At 36.6% G+C, this 11,474-nt stretch overlaps 1 protein-coding gene across 2 annotated transcripts in view; it reads right to left on the bottom strand.

Annotated features, from left to right (window-relative positions):
* Positions 1–191: 191 nt before the first annotated feature.
* Positions 192–11,474, bottom strand: part of RBM33 (RNA binding motif protein 33) — a 152,622-nt gene continuing 141,339 nt past the window's right edge. For both annotated transcript variants that reach the window (XM_038388525.2, XM_038388524.2), the window contains exons 18-19: positions 7,441–7,529; positions 192–7,222 (exon numbers count right to left, since the gene is read on the bottom strand). In XM_038388525.2, the coding sequence (XP_038244453.1) occupies positions 7,174–7,222; positions 7,441–7,529 (138 nt within the window). In that variant the 3' untranslated portion in view covers positions 192–7,173. The remainder of the gene's footprint in view (positions 7,223–7,440; positions 7,530–11,474) is intronic.

An 11,474-nucleotide genomic window follows, 5' to 3' on the forward strand; every position in this document is an offset into this window, starting at 1 on the left:
ATTGCAGCCTCTCTGGGTCATGGATTGTCTTTTTGTTCTACTCATTTGCAGTGCCTAGAAAATGAGACCCTGCCGTGTGATTGGGCATCTGTGGGTGCTACCAAGAAATAATAATGATACGTGGTATTTGTAATTTGTGACAAATGTGAAGTTCATGTTGTGCATAAGAACAAGATACAAAGGCAATATGCTACAAAGAAAAGGAAAAAATATTTTATTAACACAATTTAGTTACAATAAATACACTTAAATACATACTGACATTTGAAGTATGGAATCACATAAGGAACTTGTACATTATTTCTGTGTTTTCATTTTTACATTCACACCTAACATATACCACAGATGGATATCTAATGCAAATGGAAGGACTTGGTATAATCAGGCATATAACACTTAAGAAATAAGTAAAATAATGTGTGTAGATGATGCAGTAGAAAACATGAAGCAGATGAACCCACAGTGGAGTCAGTATTATGATACAGTCGCCTCTTGAATTTATATTCTGAACTCCTAATAAACACAAGCTTCATAATCCAGATTAGAGCAGTACATTTTAAATTATAGTTTCAATATACCCAAATATATCCAGCACTTAAGAGTTTATAGGTTAGGAAGGATCACATTCAGTAATAGTAATAGAGGTAGAATTGTGTTGACAGGTGCTCATTACTTCTAAGTGGCAATGATAAAGTACTATTACTATCACTGAATTCAAGAACAGAACTCCTGCAAAAGTAAAGGATAGGAAAAAGTTAGTAATTAGTCTCATATCTCCTGGTATGTCACAGAAGCTAGAGCATATCTGGAAACTGTCGTCACTCCCCTAAGTGGAAAAGAGCTGTGAAACAAAATGGTTAAGTAATATTTTCTCTATATCTTTGGAATGTGCAATTCATCCTAAAGTGTGAAACCTCTAAAAATGACTCCTCCTTTGGGTGGCAGCCGTTTATGCTCAAACATTTACAACTAACATCTGTAGGAAAGATGCAGCAGTACAATTTACTTTCAATACAGGCGACCCAAACATTGTATTAGGGAACTAGAATAGAGAATGATTCTGAGAGATGGGTACTACAACTGTCACACAGGCGGAAAGAGAAAGTTGTAGACAGATGAGAAGAACATCAAGGAGAAGACAGCAGTAAAGAATTAACATTCTTGCATGTGAATTAGGAGTGAGGGGAAATAGGAAGGGGACAGAGAAAGAGTGAGGGGAACCAAGGTGCTTAGGGATAACTTGGTAAAAAAATAAAATGTTATGACTTGTTTTAATGGTGTATCTTCTTAAGAGTATGAATTATATGGTCCATTAAAGACAGATGATCAACTGTAAATAAATTCATTAGTCTTGTCTTTGCAGTATCTGTAAATGAAAATGTGTATTAACTTGAAAGTTAAATTACTGAAAACCCCATCTCCTGCAAAGTGGTCCTGCAAAAAATTGTTTCATTATTGAAAATAAGTAGTTTTATTTCTATTTATGCAAAGTAAACCTGTCAGACACTAGAAAAATTACTATGCACAATAAAAAACCTGAACTATGAAATGCATTTTTTAAAAAAAGGTAAAAATACCAGTAAAATGCTTCTTTTAACAGTAATTTTCCATACCATCAGATACTATTTCAGCCATAATATATTTTATGCAACTGTACACAGGACTGTTTTTTTTTTTAAACTACATTTAATCTGTAATAAAATTTAAAATAGTGTAAGCTCAATTAACTGGGATGCTGTTAAATTAAAAATCCTTGATGTAAACCTGTTGAGAAATTATGAAATATGTACAATGACCCCTTTCCATTTAGAGTTAGAAAAATAAAGTGTCCAACTTGAGAAGTGAGAAAGTAATGCAAGTGCTTAAAGACCCAGTGAAATTAGCCTTCCCATTAAGTTTTACACAGTGAAAAAGACAATGTAGTTCTCTCCAAAATAAGCACAGAAATGGAAACTGAAGAGTAAAAAAAAAAAAATTAAAAAAAATAACCTGCAAAAGGTCGTGCTAAAGAATAAAACAAATGATCCTTCCCAACCATATTATACCAGAAGATGGTATACGTGAGGATCCAATATGAATCAGTGTTTTTGTACATAAGACCTTGCGCTCATGTGGAGAATAAGTTAAAATGTAGGCCATTTTTATGATAAAATTAACTAGGTTACAAAAAACCTTACATAAAATCCTTAGGATTTAATACTAACTTAAGATAAAATACTTCTTGTATTAAAACTGTTGAATTGATTCATATTTAAAGAATGGTGCTAAGTAACATTTCAGAATCAAAGCCGGTTTAAAGGTAACATTGAAACAAGAGCCTTAAATTACCCTAATGATTTATTCCTCTCAAAATCTAGTGGACTTTCTTCAATCTGTCTAGTGCCTCTTTTCCCTACATTTATTTTTCATCCAACACTGCTGCTAGAAAAATCGAAGTACCAAAAATAGCTAAAAAGAAAAAAGTTACGCCTAGAGGACCAATACTAAAAATCCTGTCTAACAGTGAGTACGTGAAGCCAGAAGCATATCCTTGGGGTAGAAACATACATACAATATTGCAGTGCTAACAGGGAGGACAATACAACATCTAAAGGAGTATGGTGGAGCGTAAATCTAGGACATATCCAGAAAAGTCAAACTATGGATAAAGGCAACACCCACAGCTACTTCTGCTAATTCTAGGAAGTGGCCACAGCATCTTCTTAGAAGGGGCAAAACTTTTAAAACTGACCAGACTGAAGATACTATATTGTGTAAACATTCAAAACAATTCAGGACCAAATAAAATGCTCTTATTTATTCCCCAAAGTAGTCAGAATTAGTTGCTATAATGTACCTAAGGTAATAATGTAGTAATACACAGGCATGCTGAAAATACCTACAGTTTTGTAAAAGTTCTTCAGACTAAATCTTTGCAATGGAATCCAACTATGAAAAGAATTAAGATGCCCAGTGAAGATCTGGTAATTTAGTTACTAAAAGGGCTTTAAAGCAGAGCTGTGAAAATTAAAAGTGAGTTTTCAGAACCAACCCCAAAATGGGAATTAAACCTATTCATTTGAAGATTTATTTTTGTCCTATCTTCTGTAGATTTGACTTCAATATTTATAAATATCATAATCTTTTGTCCAATTACATTGGAGATGAATCAGTCAGTCATTCTTGGCCCATATCAGCATGCTAAATTAAAAAAATCTGTCACTACAGTTTATAAAACATTTTGTAGCAATTCCTATATTTATGAACATTCTATAGGTCTGCACTTCTGCCTCTCCCCACCCATAGGATTTTACCAAGCTCCTCAATTATGTTTAATGCTTTCTTTTCATCATACAAAGTGTGCCATCCTGCTCTCTGAGATTGTGAAAAGAATAAAATGTTAACATGACCAACTTGAACTATGTGTTGAACAAAAACTAAAATAACCCCAAGCTCCCAATCTTTGAGAACAGTATCTTTAGACAAATCTCTTTGTACTTATACAACAAAAAAAGAACCTCCCTCACCCCCCTACCCCAAATCTTGGTCTGACATGAGAATGTGAAGACCTAGTGTAATGTATAATCCGTTTAACCTTTAAGGACAGAGGATTCTTAAAGAAATTAAGAACATTCTTCTATAATTTCACACATAATATGGCCAGACCAATCTAGTAGCCAAGATGTGATATGATAGAGTAAAATGAACTTAGAAAGTGCCACAAGATCAAAACAAGATAACTGAAAAAGAAAAAATAGATATATTTGGCTCCACATAATCACCTACTGTATATTTACCTATTAAAATAGCATTACTAAATTGAAGTTTCTCTGAAACTTGTGAACAAATAATACACAGATCAGGATATATGTATTGACTTACTAGCATCTTTATAAAAATTTGAAGAGATACACAAAAACACATCAACATTTATGGAACCATGTCCATTAAACTTAGATAAGACAACACAAAAAAACTAACAAGTAGCTAAGATGTGGTTGAACTGTAAGCACTTTGAGTAACATCTTTTAATTTTAAAAGTTCCATATTTACATTTTATATTAAATGCAATTTTTGCATTCTGCATCTTATTTTAAATGCATGATAAAGAAAGAACAAGATAATGGTTGCAACAGATCTTCCAAGAAAATTAACTTAAGGTGGCCAGATTTAACGAAATGCTGTAAGAGAACATGGAAATAACATGGTCTTCTAATTTTACCTCTACTTCCTTTGCTTTTGTGGGAGGAGTCACAACAAATGGAACCAAACTGTGATGCTATTGTTCAAATTGGTCATTGCCAGCAAATCCAGTTTTAAGTTGAGTTTATTACTGAAGATATGTTTTATTGAAACATTTTTAATGCATGCCTAAACCTAATGGTTGTTGTTACTACTGTACTTTTTTACGATCATCCTGTTAATAAGATTTGTAATATACAGGATGTATGTATGTACATAATTGTATCCATATAAACATACATACATACAGAACATACTCACAGTCCCCATATTATACCCAGCTACTGTGATAAGCAGCTACAGTCACTATCAAATATGTCTGCACTTTATCTATGCACAAGCAGTCATCTAAAGTAACTGTCTATAAAGAGGGATATATACAATTATTAAACAATGCTTACATCGCTCCAATCTATTTGGTAAGTTTAAGGAGACATTATTCATGTCTTTGTTTTCAATGCCCCAGGATGGTTATGTGGGAAAAAGTTTAAAAGACTCTGACTAAAAATTCTTAATCCTCTAGTTGCAAAATGTTGTTCTCCTAGGAACTGATTCAAAACCCACTGAAGTCAGTATGAGACTTTCCATTGACTTGTTTAGGCTTTGGATAGGGCCCCTATTCTTTAGGCCTCAAAAAAGCTCCTATTCTGACAACATCTGCTTATAAAAGAACAGCTGATCAGCTGCAGACTTGCGCACTGCTGGACTTTGCCTACAGAGCTATTTGTAGTCACATCCGGCCCATACTTCCATAGACAGACACTTGGATCCATTTATTTTCTGGATGTTTTTCCAACCTTCCCTTACAGAGAAGCTGTTCCTTAATAGTGGGGTATGTCACCACCTTTAATGGCCTATCTGAGATGTAAGCATTCCTTTTTAAACAATAAAAAAAATGCAATATTTGTGGGGTTTAGTAATGGTGGATGTGAGGAGGGAAGAGCACTAGTGAGAGCCAAGCACCATGGAAGTCAGGTATCATGCCTTCACATACAGCCCCACCAACTCATTTCTACCTGTGACACATCTGCTACTCCCAGTCTTGGATCTGTCCTGAGCAGAGAACATCAATTCTGCTGCACTGCGCCAAATGTTATGATTTAGAGATACACAAATGTGAGAAAATCCACTTTCATACGTGAGTATTCTAATGATCTTACTGTGATCTGCTAAGAAACACGGTGCTAAGATGCAAATGGTTTTAAAAACCATTATTCCTTAAACATTTTCATTTTCCCATTGTAATAATGTTAATTCACTACATTATTCTCATATTATTTCAGTGGAAAAAGAAAGCAGTTTTACCGAGGAGACTTTAGACACTATTTATTGCTCAATCATTAATTTTTAGTAACTTCTACTTAATTGGAAATCAGTATAAAAAACTTCTGCTGTGAGAAAGCCAATTAGAAAGCCTATGTGAACTGCGTCACCATTAAATCTTACATATAAGCTACGGTTTGCTGCAACTAATTTGTTTCAAACTGTCATTCTTCCACATTCTGGCACTTGTTTAGACCCCATTCACAAGCTCCTGCAGATTCACTACATCATGTTAGTGTTTTTTCTGTTTCTGTTACTTGAGTATCCTTAAGGATTATGAAGTTTCCATAGGTGCCCACTTCAAAAAGTAGGTCAGCACTCAAAAGTACTGTATATCCTAAAAATAAAGAATGAAGGAAAGCCCCACCAAATAAAAACTAAGAAAATGTTTAATAAAACCTGCAATCGGATATAAACAATGGCATTTTGCTAAATTTGTCCAAAAATAACTGAAAACTTGTTCCTTTGGAAATACCATCCAGATGGTTCTAACCCAAAGGAAGTATAATGGATTTTACCAACTATAAAATGCAATCTCCTTTAATCTTTGCACATAATTTTTAGAACTGCCAATTTCACAAGCAGCGTAACATCCTCCTCATAATCCCATCTTTGTGGGGAACACCATGTCACAATTCTTATGCCTTTGCTATACATTTTTTTTTAATGGTTTAGCATTAGTCACAAAATAAATCTCAAGGAAAAATACTAATCGACAAAGATTAAGAGGAAGCGTACTCTGCAACAGTGACACAAAGAAACACTATTGGGAATGTACCACTTTCTCTGTGTCATCCTATTTTTAAAATGAGCTTAAGCGTTTCACTTTTTCTTTGTATCTTGCAATCCCATTTAAAAAACAATCTAAACTGTAATAAATTACTACTTGGAGTAAACTACCCCATTATGCTATTGAAAGGTGAAGACCAAGATCCTTCATTTTAAACTATGGGGGGAAATGTAGCAATGTTATTTCTACAAAGTGTTTTCATTTCGGGAAGGGAGTAAAGAGGGAATGTGTGTCAGACTAGAAGATGCAAAAACCGATCTAACGTATTTACAAACACAGAAACTACAGCCTTCCAGTGTCACCTTCAAAGCCTTTCAAAATATCATCATCAATCAAGTAGACCACGTCTTAATCTATATAAGAATGCATCTTTTATCTTTTCAGAGGAACAACATGTGTGTGTTTTGTTTCGAGAAGTGAGTTTTCATTTAAATACCCTACACTGAAGATAAGAGCAACCATTATCAAATATTCTTTGCTATGAAGAAACTTTTTAAATTTTTCAATGCAAGTGTTCTTTTTCTCAACTCAAGTCACTGTGATCACACAGTACAATCTTGAAGAACAGTGTCTACATGCATTGTAAGCACTTTGAAAAAAAAAATCTGTAGTTCCATGGGGTTACAACCGAATGTGAAGAAATCGAACACAAACTCCACTTTGCTAGATCCTCTTAAGTTCAGCTTATCTTGAGGAAATCTTGTTACTTTCTGTAGTTCTACAGAGCAGTTAAAGAAAGACTGTAAACTGAAAAGGACTTCAGATCCTGATGGTTTTGCCTTTGTATCTTCTCCCTGTGTAGCTCCACAGTATACTTCTATTAGCGTTATCAGCTATGCTCACTCAACTATCAATGCCACGTTAATGTGGGACAGATCTATCATATGCCTGTAAAATGTTAAAGAAATAGTTAGCATATTCTGCATTCGGCATACAAACTTCTACTACTATATGTATGGAGAGTAGAAAACAAGGTTTTATGAAGGTCAGTAGTAAAATATACATTTGAATACGGACTTGAATATGAAGCTTTCATAGGGGACCAGGATTTCAGCTTTTAAAGAGGGCAGATAAACTAAAGAATGAAGCAATGGCTAAATATTTACCTGTGGAATTTCTGTTGAAATGCTAATGCATGTGCTGGTTCCTTAAATTTCGCTATGGCTTTCCGTTGCTGAGGAAGCATCTGTAAACTCTATGGAAGACAAAAAGCACAGTTATTTTCTCAGATATGATCACTTTCTACAAAAAAATCTCATTATCTTTGCTTCAGAGACATTGCAAAACTGGTAATTTTTCTGTTACCAGAAATGCTTATTGGCCTGTAAAAGGGAATTAGACAGTTAGTATTATTTACATAGCTGAGATGTGAAACTGGAGTTCCCTGCTGTTCTATATGCAGAGCTTTCAGTCAGAAATCAAGTTGGAAACGCACTGGAGCTTTTCAAGAGAAGAGATTAGAATCCAAACTTACAATTGTATAGATGGGAAAACTGAGGCAGAGATGCTTAAGTATCTTGTTGAAGTTTAGAGCCTAACCCTTCAATCTGATCCAGGTGGATGGACCATAGCATCTGTAAAGAGCCCCACTGACTTCATTGGGAGTATCCACACGCGCCCAGGTGAGGGGATCTAGCCTTGGGGATCAGATTGAAGGATCAGGGGTATACAAAAGAAAGAGTGACAGAACCAGATACAAAATCCAGATCTCCTGACGTCAAGCCATGTGCTGTAATCACTTGGCCACTATTTTCATAAAAATGTATAGGACTGGCTTTTGACAGACATTAGGGGAAATTTATAGAATGAACTGAAATACAATAGTTACAGTGCTTTGGTAACTCCTGATTGCCGTTCAGATGAGAAACAAAAGTTGCAAACTAGCATTTTAATTATTATAATGGCAAACTTTTCACGTAGAACGCAATTGGAAGAAACCTGAGAAATGTAAAAAATATATTTACACATGATGTGCATAATAAGCAGTTACTGATTCATAAATATGAATGCGACAAATGTTCAGCATGACCGGAGACTCACCTAAAAGAAGATCTGCTCCATTTCCCTTTCTCCAAAGACCTATATACAACCTATGAAGTCCAGAGTTATGTTCAAGTTGGGAGAGGGAAGATTTAATTGAAGAGACTGTATATAAGGCACCCTTCAACTTTCATGGGGATTGAAAAAACTATACTTAAAAATATTAATCCCAATTTGCAGCACACCAAGATGTTTCTGGGAATTATTTTTTTCAAACTAAGAGTAAGTCTACACTGCAATATAAACCCAAGGCTCAAACTCTGCACTAACCCAGGGCTCGAACCCAGAGTCCAAGATTCCATGGGGGTGGAGGGTCCGAGCCCGAGTCAAGCCGGGAGCCAGGGTTTAAGTCTTATCGCTTTGCAGTGTAGACGCTGCCTCACTGGACTTCGGCGCTGGAAGTCCACCAAAAAAATCCCACAACCCCACAGACAGACTTTCTTTGTCCTCTGGACAGTCAAGTTTAATGGACAGTCAAGTCTTCCCATAATCCATCATGAACAAAGTGCTAAAGCAGTCACATTTGGGGAGGGCACTAGAAAGTCTCAGATATCCATAGCTGGACTCAGGCCTACATAATACAGTGCAGACACAAGAACGCCAGGCTGGGAGCCAGAGTTTAACAATTCCTATGCTGGGGTTACAAATAAATGTAGATGCTCATGCCCTAGGTTAATAAACCCAGGGTTTGCTAACTCAATTCTACTAACCTTGGCCTTACATTGCAGCGTAGACATATCCCAACTCTTAAGTATTCCAACCATAAAGGCTAGAATATCATGTTACACAACAAAACTTCAAGACATGCACAATCTAAAACAGAATCAACAAGTTATCTTACTACTGTAACAATTGTTCTTCTTCACTCTGTTCCTGTGATTGTCACCGTATCACTACATCATGTCTAAGGGCAGGTCTACTCTGCACAAAAAAAAAAAAAAAAAAAAAGTGTATTCTTAACTCAGGTTAAGTAACACACATTAGTGAACTCGGGTTCAAACTATGTTTGCCACCTGTCCGGCCTTTACCTCGACAGTTGGGTTTTTGGCTTCTGTGTCCGGGTGCCATTTAGGGTTGCCAGGTGCCCGTTTTTTGACCGGAAAGTCCAGTCGAAAAGGGGAACTGGCAACCCTAAATGGCACCCAAACCAAAAATCTGGTTACCAGAGGGAGGTGCCGGGTCATTACCCTGTACCAGTGCCTGCTCAGCCAGAGCTGCCTCCTACCTGCAGGCAGACTCCTTGAGACGATCCAGCAAGCAACAGGGGGACGGGGGAAGAGGAGCAAATGATGGGGTTGGGGCCTGCAGGGGGGGAGGGGAGGAGAAGAGACAGTGTGGGGCAGGGCCCTGGGTGTCCAGCTACCAGCAGTTAGAATGGTTAAAACAGGAGTGAAGACATGGAAACATGGCTTTTAACTCCAGTTAGCTGGTCGAGTTCTCCCCCAGACTCACCTATAGGTTTTAACTCGAGCTGCTCACTTGAGTTGCCATGTCTTCACTTCTATTTCAAGCTGAGTTTGCTGATGCAGATTAGTAACCTGAGTTAAGAATACACTTTTTCTGGGGTGTAGGCAGTGTAGACATACCCTTAGATTGTATTGCAAGCTGTCTGGAGCAGGGATTTTACCTTTTTGGGTTTCTGTAAAGCACTTATCACCTTTTTTTGTATTACAAAGACATAAGGAAAAGACTTTAGGCTCCTATTTTGTGCATTTTATTCAGTCTGTTGTGCTTCGCAATTCTGTGATTTACTACCTGACGGTAAATTCCAATCCCCATTGCTGACTGGAGCATCTCTAAAAATGGGTCTAGATCTCTTCTACAGCTAGACACAGGGCAACCCACTACTCTCCTTAGAATGCAGTGACAAAACCAAACGTGTAGCCAGCATGGCTCTGAACGGCTGTTTCCTCACTTGATCTCAAGTAAATGCTGCCTGTACCCGTGTGGTAGCTGCAAGAGGCTCTCCATTTATCTCTGCTGCTCAAGGACTTCTGTGGCCAGTGCCATGGAATGGGTACTTGCACATTAACTTTTTTCCTTTGCTTTAAATTGAAGGAGCATTATCAAAGTTTCAGGGAAAATATCCAGATTTGTTGCTTCAGACAATTTGGAGGATGCAAGATGCAACTCTTTGCTCTTTTACAAAATAGAAGTTAAAAAAAATTTAAATAGCCTTCAACACCCCGATTTTTCCAGAATATTTCAAAGCAGGGAGCGAGCAGCATCATTCTTGCGAGTTTCTACACAAAATTATTGCTTTTTCTTGTCACTGTTCATTACCAGCTAAAAAGAGCTATAAACTTTACAGCAAGTGGGGACAGTGTATTCTGCCTTGAATAAATTCATTCTTTAAATTCTTCATATTTCTTAACTTAGCAGGGGATATCAGTTTTATGCTAGGTAGTGTAGTGTGGTCTTCACTATTTCTCTCAGTGAAGAACTTCAAGGCAGTATAATGATGTCTCCTCACTTTAACTGGTTGCCAAATACATTAAGCTTTTTTGTTTTCTATCAAAATACTGAAACTCCCCTTGCAAAATGGATCCTAGACTACTATTTTACCATCTAAGGCAAAGAAGATGGCATTAAAGCATCAATGGCCCAATTGTAGAGGTAAGGTGTGCAAACAAGGAAGGACAAAAAATGAGCAACTTAAGCATGAAAGAAGTGTACCTTGGAATGTGGTCAAGTGCGTTTGTGCTAAAAGTCAAAACAATGATGAGCATAGGCATATATGTTAACATGACTCCTGGAGCACACACAAAGGGAAATGGTCAAAAGTGCGGGGTGACTGTGACTACTCTGAAACCTGTAATCATTGCATACTGACTCTCCCTGACTGTAGGGTAAAAATTTCTATTTTCATGAATAACTTAATTTCACTGTAAGGCAGGAATAAGGCAGGTGTGTAATGGACCACATGTTATATACCAGGAGAATCCAGGTAGGTCTGCTTAACACACAACTTCCTCAGAATAGCAAGTATATCATATCCATCACCATTTGTGATGTCCCATTAAGAATAAGGGAAGAAAAAATAATAACTGAAGACACCTAATCCAAAAATTCCATGACTAGGTGGCAATCCCAAGGAAAG

Source organism: Dermochelys coriacea, chromosome 2, assembly GCF_009764565.3.
Source record: "Dermochelys coriacea isolate rDerCor1 chromosome 2, rDerCor1.pri.v4, whole genome shotgun sequence".
Lineage (NCBI taxonomy): Eukaryota > Metazoa > Chordata > Testudines > Dermochelyidae > Dermochelys > Dermochelys coriacea.